Genomic DNA, 16,804 nt, shown 5'->3' with positions numbered 1-16,804 from the left:
GTTTGGTGAATTGGCCGTGCTAAATTGTCCATAGTGTTCAGGAATGTGTAGGTAAGGTGCATTAGTCAGGGGTAAATGTAGAGTAATAGGGCAGGGGAATGAGTCTGGGTGGGTTACTCTTCGAAGGGTCGGTGTGAACTTGTTGGGCCAAATGGCCTGTTTCCAACTGTAGGGATTCTGTGAAAGCCTCTCAAACCCACTGGCTGCACTTGGATGACTTTGGATGCAGTAGTAGCTAATTAGGATGTTGCATCTCACATGATTATATTGACAGGCACACTGCTGGCAAGTATAGGGTTAACATTTAAAAATAGCCCTGGCTTGTAATTATTTTTAAAGAGCAAAAATTCTACCCCTCATCTTTGGCAAATATATAATGTGAAAAATATTGAAACTGCGTTGCAGCATCAAGGATGACAGGCTATACCACTGCCTATTGTTAATACATTATATGCTTTTTAACCAAGAGGCTTAGACGAGATGCTCAACACAGCCTTGGCAACAAAGAATGGCAAAAACTAATGATTGAAAAAAATTTCCAATAGCTATTCATCATGGTGTCTTTCTATGGGCATTAGACTTTGACAAGTTCAATAGTAATGAGTTGTACACATGACCTGCAATTACTTGTGGCAAATAATGAGTTCCATCTGCTCCCATGAATCATTTGGCAATAGTTCATACTTACACATACAATCTGGTTCAATTTTCTGAAGATCTTTTTTAAATCTATAGTTTTGCCCCATCATTAATTACAAGTTCAGTTAAGAACATTACGAATCAAATAGCTAATTTCTTTGAGTTTGATAATGAGTGTATTCATGCAAAATTACTCAATTATGATTGATTGTACCCTAGAGATCTATTCCTTGACAAAAGTCCAAATTAATACAAGTTGAGAGATATCTTAAAATAAGCAACTCCTTTTGTTATCTTGTTGTTAATGCTACCTTCAAGTTGGACTATTTATTATGTTTTCTTTGTTCTTAGGAAAACTGTATTTTATCTGACTCATTGTAACCTAATGAAGTTATAACATAGCATGTCTGCTAAATACCAAAAGCATAGATAAGGAGCTTAGCAATTACTCAACCAATAGATCACAGTTACATTCTAACCTTTTTACATCTAGTTGGGAATGTGTGGACAATTAGAACAACAAATGAGGAGGTGGTCCCTCAAACATGCCCATCCTGAACAGTAGCACAGTCCAGTAAGAAGCTATGTGTCAAGTGTCTAATCTTACTCAAAATCTTTGCAAGGTGTTGTTTTATATTATAGATCCAAGTTGACTCCATTTGAAGTTAAAACAGTTTTTTGTGCTCACGGATACAATAAACACTTAGAACATATAGAACATAGAACATAGAACATTACAGCGCAGTACAGGCCCTTCGGCCATCGATGTTGCGCTGACCTGTCAGACCAACTTGAAGCCCATCTAACCTGCGCTATTCCATGTGCGTCCATATGCTTGTCCAATGACGACTTAAATGTAGTTAAAATTGGCGAATCTACTACTGTTGCAGGCAAAGTATTCCATGCCCTTACTACTCTCTGAGTAAAGAAACTATTTCAGACATCTGTCTTATATCTATCACCCTTCAATTTAAAGCTATGCCTCCTCGTGCTCGCCGTCACCATTCTTGGAAAAAGGCTCTCCCTGTCCACCCTATCTAACCTTCTGATTATCTTCTATGTCTCTATTAAGTCACCTCTCAACCTTCTTCTCTCTAATGAAAACAACCTCAAGTCCCTCAGCCTTTCCTCGTAAGATCTCCCCTCCATATCAGGCAACATCCTAGTAAATCTCCTCTGCACCCTTTCCAAAGCTTCCACATCCTTCTTGTAATGCGGTGACCAGAACTGTACACAATACTCCAAGTGCAGCCGCACTAGAGTTTTGTACAGCTGCAGCATAACCTCATGGTTCTGGAACTCGATCCCTCTGTTAATAAAAGCTAAAACACTGTATGCCTCCTTAACAACCCTGTCAACCTGAGTGGCAAATTTCAAGGATCAGTGTACCTGGATACCAAGATCTCTCTGCTCATCTACACTACCAAGAATCTTACCCTTAGCCCAGTACTTTGCATTCTGGTTACTCCGACCAAAGTAAATCATCTCACACTTTAGATTAGACTTACAGTGTGGAAACAGGCCCTTCGGCCCAACAAGTCCACACCGACCCGCCGAAGCGCAACCCACCCATACCCCTACATTTACCCCTTACCTAACACTACGGGCAATTTAGCTTGGCCAATTCACCTGACCCGCACATCTTTGGACTGTGGGAGGAAACCGGAGCACCCGGAGGAAACCCACGCAGACACGGGGAGAACGTGCAAACTCCACACAGTCAGTCGCCTGAGTCGGGAATTGAACCCGGGTCTACAGGCGCTGTGAGGCAGCAGTGCTAACCACTGTGCCACCGTGCCGCCCACACTTGTCTGCATTAAACTCAATTTGCCACCTCTCAGCCCAGCTCTGCAGCTTATCTGTTTCTCTTTGTAACCTACTACATCCTTCGTCACTATCCACAACTCCACCAACCTCAGTGTCATCTGCAAACTTACTAACCCACCCTTCTACGCCCTCATCCAGGTCGTTTATAAAAATGACGTATAGCAGTGGACCTAACACCGACCCTTGCGGTACACCACTGGTAACTGGACTCCAGGATGTACATTTCCCATCGACCACCATCCTCTGTCTTCTCTCAGCAAGCCAATTACTGATCCAAACTGCTATATCTCCCACAATCCCAGTCCTCCGCATTTTGTACAATAGCCTACTGTGGGGAACCTTATTGAACACCTTGCTGAAATCCATATCCACCACATCAACCGGTTTACTCTCATCTACCTGTTTGGTCACCTTCTCAAAGAACTCAATAAGGTTTGTGAGGCACAACCTACCCTTCTAAGTGAAGTCGTCCAACTGTGTTGCCAAAGACCTCAAGTGAGTGGTATTTTAGCTGAACTATTTCACTGCAGAATAGCAAATTGACTTGCTTAATTTATTCATTTGTTCATTGGATGAGCCTGTCAATAGTTAGGCCAGCATTTATTTCCCATCCCAAATTGCCAAGAGGACAGTTAGGATCTGGAGCCACATGTCAACCAGACCAAGTAACAGCTTTCCAAACTAAAAGGACATTTGGATTTCAAAGTTGAATAAACTTTTCATTGGTGAAACTCATCAGTTGGCCATGCTGCACCCAAAGGTGACCTATTAAAGGCTCTCCTAGTCAAATAGAGAGAGTCTGCATCATAGCACCAACTTTCCTGCCCAATTATTGCCATTAACCGCTGAAAACTTGAAAGCACAGTAATATTTTGTAAAACTAAATTCCATTTTAAAAATGCAACATCAGACGGATTTCACTTTGTTCACGTGCGCATCATCATTATTTGCTGAGTTTAGTTTAGTCAGACAGCTAATGTAACTGACTTGTCTTGTCTTTATAAAACATGCCTTGTCATTGGGGACTTTTTTTTAATCATGGAAGCAACAATGTAGTGTTTTTCCATTTACACTTTATTGAAGGCTCACATTAGTGCCAATTTTCACAGACCACTCTTTGGGATATGATTAAATTGGTGGCTCCTCCCTTCCATTAATTTTCAAGGACATTGTTCAACAGCAATCTCACCAAGGCTGTAGTTGAACTCAAAGCCCTATAAAGAGAATGCCAGCCAACACCCCAAGGTAGACACATTTTCCAACAGTCATGACATTGACCTTTAGGTCCCTAGTTACTTTTTAACAAGGAGGACACTAGGCACTTGCCATGCTCCTCTTCCACGTTTACCCCCCCACCCGCCGCCACCCTTTGTCCCCCGCTGAATCCTTCTTCCGATCTTCTAATACCCTAACTGTGCCATCTGTCCTCTCCCAGATATATTTTTTCCAAACCTCCATACCTCATATCCCATCTGACAGCTTCCCTGACTGCTGACTCTCCCTTGCCAGCACCAAACCTCTATGCTGGAGATCTTGCTCCTGCTCCACTCTCTTGTGCCAGAGTGCAACAATTGATCATGTAGACAATTGTACAAACCTAGGGCAGATGAAATAGTTACACCTTGGAACCATCTTGTGATTCTTATGCAACACCAACTATATTTTGAAGGTAGGACTTTATTGAAAACTGTTTCAGGTTTATTAGTATTCATGTCATACAAATGAATACGAACCTGGAGGCCAGCACAACATATAACATATGACAAACATTCCACTGACATAACTACAGTGTCTCAATGTGCTGTCAAATAAAGTGCTCATCTTCTACAAGTGAACTTGACATTAAATCCAGTTTGCGTTGTGACAACATGTCACATCACTACTATTGGACGGGCAAGATGACTCAACATGATGCTATTTCAATATCCAATATCTTACATAAGATACAAAAAAAAAGTACCTGTGGGTTCATCAATAAAATAATTGACTTCTTTCTTCTCATCTTTTTCATCAATATGGTCATAAGTTATCTGTGGTACTGATAATGCATTTTCTCCAATATTCATCATGAAAGCGGTCTCATTATCACGTCCCACTTTGCATTTTCTTTTATATTTCTTCACCTATAGTTCAAAGAGAAGAAAGAAAGGAAAACAATGAATATAATTCTAATTAAAGGAACATGTACTAACAAAATGAGTACTGCAATTTGAAATATATTTATGACAGGGAGCATCTGTATTCTAAAGTGTTAGTATTTTATTGTCAGCGCTATATGCTGATTCAGTGCATTTTTGGAGAAGGCATGGTGAGGACACGTTGAAGTTTTTAACTTTAGAAGAGCTTCACGTAATTTGTTACCGTGTTACATGATCGAACACGGCAATCAATGTGACCCTAGCACACTCAACTTTAAACTGTCTAACATAAATCATTAGAATAAAATGAGTCCCCACCTTGATCAGACAGCATGGCGGCATGTTACAAAAAAACTTTTCTCTGGCTTTTTGTGCTATCCTGTCTTTACAGAATCGCAGAATTGTTACAGTGCAAACGAACATCAATCGGCCCATGAGGATTCCACCAGCTGAGCCTTTTGGCTTAGTGACAATCATGTGCCTTTTTCCCATTACTCTGCACATTTTTTCTACTTAGATGAACTATCCAAAATCATCTTGAACACCTCAATTGAATCTGTACCCACTGTACTTCTAGTCAGTGCATTTCAGACAATAATTAAACAATGTGTGAAAAAGATTATTTCCAAATTGACATTTGCTTCTTTTGTAAAACACTTAATCTGTGTGCCTGATTTCAAATCCTTTTACAAGCAGGGCCAGTTTCTCACTATCGACTCTGCCCAGACCCTTAAGTAATTTTGAAAATTATTTGTTTTCATGATTTGGAGATGCCGGTGTTGGACTGGGGTGTACACAGTTAAAAATCACACAACACCAGGTTATAGTCCAACAGGTTTAATTGGAAGCACAGTAGCTTTCGGAGCGCCGCTCCTTCATCAGGTGATTGTGTGACTTGATGAATCACCTGATGAAGGAGCGTCGCTCCGAAAGCTAGTGTGCTTCCCATATTATGTTTCATTTTAGCCTTCCTCTCTCCTAGGAAAACAGTTCTAACTTCTCCTTAAGGGGAGGCATTGATGCAGTGGTAATGTCACTGGATTAGTAATCCAGAGACCCAGGTAATGCTCTGTGGTGTCTGAGTTTGAATCCCACCATAGATGATGATGGAATTTGAGACCAAAAACAAATCTTGAATTAAAAGTCTGATGATGACCTTGAAACCATCTGATTCACTAATGTCCTTTAGGAAAGGAAATCTGCTGTCCTTACCTAGTCTAGCTATGAGAGATTCCAGTTTCACAGAAAAGTGATTTACTCTTAATTCTAGTGAAACATTCAATTGTATCTAACCACTAGCATGTTTCAAAAATAAAGGAACTCATCAAACCACCTGTACTACCTTTGCACCAGAAACAACAATGGCAAACTCAGTCCTGGCAACCCTAAATAGTCCTCAGTCCATGAAAAACAACAACCTGACATAGGCATCCTTGATAGAATTATACCTTACTGAAAGCCTGATAGACAACACCATTAAACTTAGAGCAGCGGAAGTAACAGCACAATTGTATACACAGTCAGGAGGGAGCTGCCCCGGGAGTCTTCAAAGTTGACACTCGACTTCATGATGGCTCATGGAAGAAGGTCAAACATGCGCAAGGAAACCTCCTGTAGATTACCACATACCATGTAACCACGCAAGAGCCTCCCCCTCATCCTCTGTTGATGTATCAGGCTGTGTACAGTTCTTGTCGCCCTGCTATAGGGAGAATTTTATTCAATTGGAGAGTGAGCAGAAAAGATTAACAAGGATGTTGCTGTGACTAGAGGGTTTGAGATATAGGGAGAGGCTGGATAGGCTGGGGCTTTTTTCACTGGAGCATAGGAGGTTGAGGGCCAACATTATAATGGTTTTTAAAGTCATAAGGGGAAAGATAACATGAATAGCAAAGGTTTTTTTTCCCAAAAGGTGGGGGAATTCAAAACTAAGGGCATATTTTTAAGGAGCTGAGGGGCAATATTTTCACACAGAGGGTGGGTCAGCTGTGGAATGAACTGCAGAGGAACTGGTGGATGCAGGTACAGTTACAACATTTAAAAATCATTTGAATAAGTACAATGAATAGCAAAAGGTTTGTAGGGATATGGGCCAAATGCAGGCAAATGGCACTAGTTTAGTTTGGGAAACTTGGTTGGCATGGATGAGTTATAGAGTCATAGAGATGTACAGCATGGAAACAGACCATTCGGTCCAACCCGTCCATGCCGACCAGATATCCCAACACAATCTAGTCCCACCTGCCAGCATCCGACCCATATCCCTCCAAACCCTTCCCATTCATATACCCATCCAAATGCCCCTTAAATGTTGCAATTGTACCAGCCTCCACCACTTCTTCTGGCAGCTCATTCCATACACGTACCACCCTCTGCGTGAAAAGGTTGCCCCTTAGGTCTCTTTTATATTTTCCCCTCTCACTCTAACCCTATGCCCTCCAGTTCTGGACTCCCCAAATCCCAGGGAAAAGACTTTGTCTATTTATCCTATCCATGTCCCTCGTAATTTTGTAAACCTCTATAAGGTCACCCCTCAGCCTCCGACGCTCCAGGAAAAATAGTCCTAGCCTGTTCAGCCTCTCCCTGTAGCTCAAATTCTCCAACCCTGGTAACATCCTTGTAAATCTTTTCTGAACCCTTTCAAGTTTCACAACATCTTTCCGATACGAAGGAGACCAGAATTGCACACAATATTCCAACAGCAGCCTTACCAATGTCCTGTACAGCCACAACATGACCTCCCAACTCCTGCACTCAATACTCTGACCAATAAAGGAAAGCATACCAAACGCCTTCTTCACTAGCCTATCTACCTGCGACTCCACTTTCAAGGAGCTGTGAACCTGCACTCCAAGGTCTCTTTGTCCAGCAACACTCCCTAGGACCTTACTATTAAGTGTATAAGTCCTGCAAAGGTTTGCTTTGCCAAAATGCAGCACCTTGCATTTATTTGAATTAAACTCCATCTGCCACTTCTCATCCCATTGGCCCATCTGGTCAAGATCCTGCTGTAATCTGAGATAACCCTCTTCGCTGTCCACTACACCTCCAATTTTGGTATCATCTGCAAACTTACTAACTGTATCTCTTATGACCGCATCCTAATCATTTATGTAAATGACAAAAAGTAGAGGACCCAGCACCGATCCTTGTGGCACTCCACTGGTTACAGGCCTCCAGTCTGAAAAACAACCCTCCACCACCACCCTCTGTCTTCTACCTTTGAGCCAGTTCTGTATCCAAATGGCTAGTTCTCCCTGCATTCTGTGAGATCTAACCTTGCTAATTAGTCTCCCATGGGGAACCTTGTCAAACGCCTTACTGAAGTCCATGTAGATCACATCTACTGCTCTGCCCTCATTAATCCTCTTTGTTACTTCCTCAAAAAACTCAATCAAGTTTGTGAGACATGATTTCCCACGCACAAAACCATGTTGACTACACATAAGCAGTCCTTGCCTTTCCAAATACATGAATATCCTGTCCCTCAGGATTCCCTCCAACAACTTGCCCACCACCGATGTCAGGCTCACTGGTCTATAGTTCCCTCACCATCCTTCTTAAACAGTGGCACCACATTAGCCAACCTCCAGTCTTCCGTCACCTCACCTGTGACTATCGCTGATGCAAATATCTCAGCAAAAGGCCCAGCAATCACTTCTCTAGCTTCCCACAGAGTTCTAGGGTACACCTGATCAGGTCCTGGGGATTTATCCACCTTTACCCATTTCAAGACATCCAGCACTTCCTCCTCTGTATTATGGACATATTGCAAGGTGTCACCATCTATTTCCCTAGTCTATATCTTCCATATCCTTTTCCACAGTAAAACACTGATGCAAAATACTCACTTAGTACGTCCCCCCATTTTCTGCGGATCCACACAAATGCTGCCTTGCTGATCTTTGAGGGGCCCTATTCTTTCCCTAGTTACCCTTTTGTCCTTAATGTATTTTTTAAAACTCTTTGGATTCTCCTTAATTCTATTTGCCAAAGCTATCTCATGTCCCCTTTTTGCCCTCCTGATTTCCCTCTTAAGTATATCCCACTGCCTTTATACTCTAAGGATTCACTCGATCTATCCTGTCTATACCTTACATATGCTTCCTTCTTTTTCTTAACCAAACCCTCAATTTCTTTAGTCATCCAGCATTCCCCATACCTACCAGCCTTTCCTTTCACCCGGACAGGAATATACTTCCTCCTGGACCAAAGAGTGTGCTTCCGTGCTTTAAGGCTTTATTTGGAGGAAGTATAGAAGGTAGCAAGTGTGCAGAAACATACTTTGGGTATGACATTGAATGTCTGTCATGAAGAGTAGGTCAGTAGTGTCACTACTGATCAAGCTGGTTGAGTCTTAAAGGACATTGCTGTCATACTGAGTCTGTGGCAGATATTGAAGGAAACAAAGGGAGGAAAAAAAAATTATTGGCCTCATCCTCACTAATTGGTTTGTCACAGGTGCAACTGTCCATGACAGTAAGAGTGACCCTCATACAGTCCTAATCAAAGACAAGTCAAAAGATAAAGTCCCAACTTTTCTATTAACATACCTTCCATACTCAGTTATTAGAATAGATTTCAAACAAATATAACAACTCAAGGCTGGGCATCTTTGACACACTGTGGACCATCTGTCGCAGAATTCCACTTCAGCATAATCTACAACCTCATGACATGGTATATTCCTATTCTACCTTTACTATCAAGTGAGGGGATCATTCCTGCCCCAGTGTAGCATACAGGAGGACATGCCAGGAGTATCACCATGAATATGTCAACATTAATATCAACCTAGTGAAAGTACAATACAGGACTGCTTGCATGCAAAAACGGCATAAGCAGCAAGTGATAGACTGAGCAAAAATCAAGTCCTGATAATGGAGGACAATTAAACAACATACTAAAAGGTAGATCTCCAGAAATATGGTGGAGGAATCAAACACATCAGTACAAAAATATTAGGCTGAAGTATTTGCAACAATCTTCAGCCAGAAATGCCAAATGGATGTTCCACTTTGGGGTTTCCTGCAGAGGTCCCCGGATCACAGATGCTAGTCTTCAGCCAATTAGATTATCCTCATGTGACATCATAAAATGTAACAAGGTTTTGGGCGACATGGTGGCACGGTGGTTAGCACTGCTGCCTCACAGCACCAGAGACCCGGGTTCAATTCCCGCCTCCGGCGACTCTCTGTGTGGAGTTTGTATATTTTCCCTGTGTCTGTGTGGGTTTTCTCTGGGTGCTCCGGTTTCCTCCCACAATCCAAAAATGTGCAGGTTAGATGAATTGACCAGGCTAAATTGCCCACAGTGTTAGGTGAAGGGGTAAATGTCGGGGAACGGGCATGGGTGGATTGCGCTTAGGTGAGTAGATGTGGACTTGTTGGGCCGAAGGGCCTGGTTCCATACTGTAATCTAATACATGGACAATATCCTTGCTTGGGCTGAAAAATGACAAGTAATATTCACACTATACAAATACCAGGCAATGACCATTGCCAAAAAGAGACAAACCAACCACCACTTCTTGACATTCAATGGTGTTATCTTCACTGAATCTACTACCATCATCTTTGGGGTTATCATTGACTAGAGTGGACTTGCTACATAAACACAACAGCTACAAGAAGCAGATCAGAAGATAGGAATACTGCAGCGAGTAACTCATCTTCTGACTCCCCAAATGACTTCCCACTTCTGTCTACTGTCTACAAGGCACAAGTCAGGAGTGTGATGGAATACACTATGTGCCTGGATGGGTGCAAATCCAATAATACTCAAGAAGCTTGGTATGTTCAAGGACAAAGCAGCCCACTTGTTGATATCAAATACACAAGCATCTACTCTCTCCATCACCAAATCTCAGCAATAGTACTGTGTACAAGATGCACTGCAGAAATTCACCAACAATCCTTAGACAGCAATTTCCAAGTCCTCAACTACTTCCACCAAGAAGGACAGGGCAGCAGATACATGGGAACACTATCACTTGCATGCATCCCTCCAAGCTACTCACCATCCTGACTTGGAAATATATCACTGTACTTCAGTGTTGTTGAGTCATGTTTCTGGAATTTCTTAACAGTATTGTGGATCAATCTACAGAAGGTAGACTGCAGCAGTTCAAGAGGGCAGCTCATTACCAACTTATAAAGGACAACTCGGGACATGCAATAAAGGCTGGCCAGCCAGCTACACCCACATCCCTCAAAATGAATAAGAAAATGAGCTGAAGGAACTTGGATATTGCAAAGACTACAGGCTGTAACTATATGCCAGCAATAGTATTGAAATCTTGTGCTCTAGAACTTGCCACATCCAAGCTTTTGGCAATTACCCAACAACATGGAAAATTGGATTGTACAAAAAAATTAGATGCAAGAAAGAAGTTGCTTGATCTATTGCTTTTCATCATTGATATAAGTGATTTGGATGTGAATACAGGAGGTAGTGTTGCTAAGTTTGCAGATGACACCAAAATTGGTGATGTAGTGGTCAGTGAAGAAGATTATTTCAGATTACAATGGGACCTTGATCAGATGGGCCAATGGGCCAATGGGCCAAGGAGTGGCAGATGAAGTTTAATTTAGATAAATGTGAGATGTCGCATTTTGGTAAGGCAAACCAGGGCAGAATGTATACAGTTAATGGGAATGACGTGGGGAGTGATGCCGAACAAAGACTTATGGGTACAGGTGCATAATTCTTTGAAGGTGGAGTTGCAAGTAGACAGGGTGAAGAAAATGTTTGGCATATTTCCCTTCACTGAGCATAAGAGATGGGATGCCATATTGCAGATGTACAGGACATTGTTGAAACCACTTTTAAAATACTACATACAATTCTGGTCACCCTTCTATCAGAAGGATGTTGTAAAACTTGAGTGCAGAGAAGATTTACAAAATGCTGCTGGGACTGGAGGGTTAAGATTTTTGTGAAGGGTACATTATGCCTCACAAACCTTATTAAGTTCTTTGAGGTAGTGACCAAACAGGTGGATGAGGGTAAAGCGGTTGATGTGGTCTATATGGACTTCAGTAAGGTGTTTGATAAGGTTCCCCATGGTAGGTTATTGCACAAAATATGGGGGCATGGGATTGAGGGTGATTTAATGGTTTGGATCAGAAATTGGTTCAGTCCAAGAAGACAGAGGTGATAGTTGATGGAAAATGTGCTTCCTGGAGTTCAGTTACAAGTGGTATACTGCAAGGATTTGTTTTGGGGCCATGCTGTTTGTCATTTTTATAAATGACCTGAATGAAGGTGTAGAAGGATGGGTTAGTAAATTTGTGGATGACACCAAGGTTGGTGGCAAAGGATTTTAGATGTTACAGAGGGACATAGATAAGCTGCAGAGCTAGCAAATGGAGTTTGATTTGGAAAGTGTGAGGTGATTCACTTTGGAAGGAGCAACAGGGATAAAGAGTACTGGGCTAATGGTAAAATTCTTGGTAGTATGGATGAGCAGAGAGATCTCTGTGTCCATGCACATAGATCCCTGAAAATTGCCACCCAGGTTGATAGGGTTGTTAAGAAGGCATACAATGTGTTAGCCTTTATAGGTTGCAGGATTGAGTTTCAGAGCCACAAGATCATGCTGCAGCTGTACAAAAACTCTGGTGCAGCCGCACTTGGAGTATTACAGTTTTGATCACCGCATTACAAGAAGAATGTAGAAGCTTTGAAAAGGGTTCAGAAGAGATTTACTAGGATGTTGCCTGGAATGGATAGAAGGTCTTACGAGGAAAGGCTGAGGGACTTGAGGCTGTTTTCATCAGAGAGAAGGTGGCTGAGAGGTGATTTAATTGAAACATATAAGATAAATAGAGGATGAGATAGAATGGACAGTGAGAGCCTTTTTTCCTCAGATGGGGATGGCTAGCATGAGGAGACATAGCTTTAAATTGAGGGGTGATAGATAAAGGACAGATGTCAGAGTAGTTTCTTTATTCAGAGTAGTTGGGGCGTGGAACACACTGCCTGCAACAGTAGTAGACCCGCAACTGTAAAGGCATTTAAATGGTCATTGGATAAACATATGGATGAAAATGGAATAGTGTAGGATAGATCGGCCTCAGGTTGGTTCCACAGGTCGGTGCAACATCAAGGGCTGAAGAGCCTGTACTGCACTCTAATGTTCTAAGTTCTACATTCTAAGTTCTAGAGAGAGGCTGAATAGGTTGGGGTTTTATTCCCTGGAGCATCGCTAACTGAGAGGTGACCTTATAGAGGTTTATAAAATCATGAGGGGCATATATAGGGTGAATGCAGGTCTTTTTCCTTGGGTGAGGAGTCCAAAAGTAGAGGGCATAGGTATAAGCTGAAAGGGGAAACATTTAAAAAGAACCTGACAGGTAACTTTTCATGCAGTGGGTAGTGCGCATATAGAGCAAGAGTAGTTGGTGAGGCATGGACTATAACAACATTTAAAAGACATCTGGATGGGTTGATGAATGGGAAGGGTTTAGAGGAATATGGGCCAAATGATGGCAAATGGGACTAGGTCAGATCGAGGTGTTTGGTCAGCGTGGACGAGTTGGGCCGAAGGATCTGTTTCCATGTTGTGTGACTGTAACTCTAAACTAAACTCCTCCAATTACAGCCCCAGTCTATTCTTGAACATCAGCAAATTTTGGGACTATGATTAACACTTACGAAGGGAGGCGAGGATGAATTTCTTCAGTGGGAGGGTGGTGAATCTGTGGAAGTCATTGATTCCCTTCCTAATCAAGAACTCACTTATCTCTGTCTTAAAAACACTCAAAGGTTATGGAGGAAAAGTAGGAGAAGGGAATTGAGAAACTGGTCAGTCATGAAGCAGATTTAAATGGGCCAAATGGCATAATTCTGCTCCTTAATGGCCTTAGAGACTATGTAGCACAAAAGAAGATGGTTGAGATTGTCGGACTACACCATCAGCCATTTGAGCTCCAGAACATCTCCTAGGTCCAGCCATCTTCAGCTGCTTCAACAAAGACCTTCACTCCATCATAAGGTCAGAAGTGAGGATGTTCATTGATGTCTTCACAACATTTAACATCAATTTGAAATTGCTCAGATACTGAAGCAGTCCATCTCCAGTTGCAGCAAGATCAAAGCTTGGCCCACACAAGTGACAGGCAATGATCATTTCCAATCAGATGATCAGAGGTAATCTAGCTATTACCCCCTTGACAGTCAATGGTTTTACCATCATTGACTTCGGGTTTACCATTGACCAGAAACTGAACTGGACTAGTCATATACTTACAGTGGCTACAAAAGCAAGTCAAAGTCTTGAAAATCTGCAACAAGTCATTCATGTCCTGAATCCCCAAAGCCCACACACCATCTCCATGATACTAGTCAGGAATGTGATGGAATGTTGTCCACTTGTCCAGATGAGTGCCAATCTGGCATTCAAGTAGCTTCACACCATCCAGGACAAAGAAGCTCACTTCATTAGCACCACAACATTCACTCCCTCCACCACTGATGCACAGTCGCAGTATTGTGTGCCATTTACAAGTTGTGCTGCAGAAACTCCCCAAGGCTCCTTAGACAGCACCTTCTAGAATACCATCTAGAATACATGGAAACATCACAACACAAAATACTCACCTTCACTTGCCATTCCTTTTGTGTTGCTGGATCAAAATCCTGGAACTCCCGAACTGCAGTATAGACCTACCTACAGCAGATTGATTGTAGCAGTCCAAGTGGATAGCGAACCACGAGCTTGTCAAAGGCAATTTGGTATAGAAAATAAATGCTGACCCACATTCAATAAATGAAAACTTTCTAAAAAAAAGCATAACTTAAGTATTTCATCCGTGAAAATATTCTCATAAGACTGTTTTGCGCTTTCACTTTGTTCCTAAAATGTGGCCTCCAGTACACAAAACTGTACATAATATTCCAGCTGAAGTCTAATTAGTGTCCTAAATAAATTTAGCATAGCATCCCTGCACTTGTACTCCATGTTGCTATTAAAGAGGCCTAGAATACTGTATGCTTTAAATATTCTCTTTCTTTGTCCTGATACCTTTAATGACTTTTGAACATATACATCCAGGTCTCTCTGGTCACCTTTTAGAAGAGTACCATTTACTTTATACGACTCTACATGTATTTTGTAACAAAGTTGTATAACCTCGGTTTTATGCACTGAATTGCCCCTGCCCAGTAAAGCAATCTGAGAGATAACAAGTGCTATCTGAGTCAGTCTGATGATGGGCGACCGGATATTCTGAGGATGTTGTCCAGTTGTGTGAATGGAGGTTCCATTGAGTCACCATGTTCCACTATGGTAGATGGGCATACTGAAACTCCACCCAAAGTGCAGAGAAAATGGCCAGCACAGTCATAAACTCATCTCGACGGAGGTCAAGGATCCATTTGCCAGGTACCAGTTTGTTTTTACAATTTTAAGATTCAATTTTTTAAATAGTTAAGTTCTTTGAGAAGGTAGTAGTAGTCTGGACAGTTGTTTAATTAATTAGATGCAAACGCATCTAAATATGTTCACCAACTGATAGCAAGGTGGGTGGCACAGTGGTTAGCACTGCTGCCTCACAGTGCCAGAGACCTAGGTTCAATTCCCGCCTAAGGCGACTGACTGTGTGGAGTTTGCACATTTTCCCCGTGTCTGCGTGCGTTTCCTCCGGGCGCTCCGATTTCCTCCCAAAGTCCAAAAATGTGCAGGTTAGGTGAATTGGCCACGCTAAATTGCCCGTAGTGTTAGGTGCAGGTGTAAATGTAGGGGAATGGGTCTGGGTGGGTGCACATCGGCGGGTCAGTGTGGACTTGTTGGGCCGAAGGGCCTGTTTCCACACTGTAAGTAATCTAATCTAAAAAAAACCTGAACTCACTGACTAAGGAGGAAGGACTTAATGACATTATTTGGAGATGCCGGTGTTGGACTGGAGTGTACAAAGTTAAAAATCACACAATACCAGGTTATCATCCAACAGGTTTAATTGGAAGCACACTAGCTTTCAGAGTGTCGCTCCTTCATCAAGTGGCAGTGGAGGGCTCAATCCTAACACAGACAGCAGCGAAAAGTGGCTAAACAGAGGCTGATAGCTAAGTTCAGTACCCATAGGGAGGTCCTCAACCGGGATCAAGTCACATTACAGGTGACCACCATTGCACTATACACACACACAGATACTCCCTCTCACACACAGGCACTCCTATACACACATACACATGGACACACATATACACAGACGCGCACACAGACACCCATACACACCCTTACAGACACACACACTCCCACATGCACCCCCTAAGAGACTTAAGACACTCTGCACTCACTACACACACACACACACACACACTTTCTCACACCCGCAACACACACACACACACACACACACACACACACACACATATATTTTGTGGGGTGAATTTGTACTTGCAGGGTTACATTGTACTTTGCTCAAAAACTGCATGCATTCATGTAAAACTCCGTTATCTCACTTCTTACATTAGAATCAATCTAAACATCGTGGCATAGACAGAGAACACAGGGGGCTAACACCTTCAACATATTGTCTAGCTATCACCATTGATAACAGCTAACCTGAGAATGCAACTTTTTAAAAAATGTTTTGTGATTTACACATGAAAGAAGTGAAACTATCATGATATTCCAACAGATGAAAGGCTGAACAGTCAATCAATTTTTCAATGTATAATTTCAGTTACATCACACTGTAAATTTTTGCTATAAATTCTGTGTGTTAGGATTGACCCCTCCACTACCACCTGATGAAGGAGCGATGCTCCGAAAGCTAGTGTGCTTTCAATTAAACCTGCTGGACTATAGCCTGGTGTTGTGATTTTTAACTTAATTACATTAGTTTTTCTCGAATAGTGAGAATCAGAATTTTTGAATGGGGGAAATATGGTAGCACAATGGTAATATCACTGGACTTGTAATACAGAACTCTAAGATAATGTTCTGGGGTCATGGATTCAAATCACACTATGGCAGATGGTGAAATTTGAATTCAGTAAATGTGGAATTAAAGGCTAGCCCTCATGGCAACAGTGTATCCATTACTGATTGTCATAAACAAAAACAAGTGATCTGACCATTAGGGAAGGAAATCTGCCATTCTACATGTAACTCCAAACCCACAGCAATGTGGTTCACTCTTAACCTCTGGTTGCTAGAGCCATTTCACTCAGATCAAGGGGAAATTAGGTAG

The 16,804-nt window shown here is 42.0% G+C and overlaps 1 protein-coding gene across 1 annotated transcript in view; it reads right to left on the bottom strand.

The window, feature by feature from the left end:
* The window catches only part of kcnq1.2 (potassium voltage-gated channel, KQT-like subfamily, member 1.2), a 358,931-nt gene that overhangs the window by 244,038 nt on the left and 98,089 nt on the right, over window positions 1–16,804 (bottom strand). Inside the window, exon 10 of the mRNA XM_060840067.1 lies at window positions 4,427–4,589. Coding sequence (XP_060696050.1) covers window positions 4,427–4,589 — 163 coding nt within the window. The remainder of the gene's footprint in view (window positions 1–4,426; window positions 4,590–16,804) is intronic.

The sequence above is a fragment of the Hemiscyllium ocellatum genome, chromosome 19, assembly GCF_020745735.1.
Source record: "Hemiscyllium ocellatum isolate sHemOce1 chromosome 19, sHemOce1.pat.X.cur, whole genome shotgun sequence".
NCBI classification, from domain to species: Eukaryota; Metazoa; Chordata; class Chondrichthyes; order Orectolobiformes; family Hemiscylliidae; genus Hemiscyllium; species Hemiscyllium ocellatum.
The sequence above is the reverse complement of the archived record's forward strand: the minus strand, read 5'-3'. Positions and strand labels throughout refer to the sequence as shown.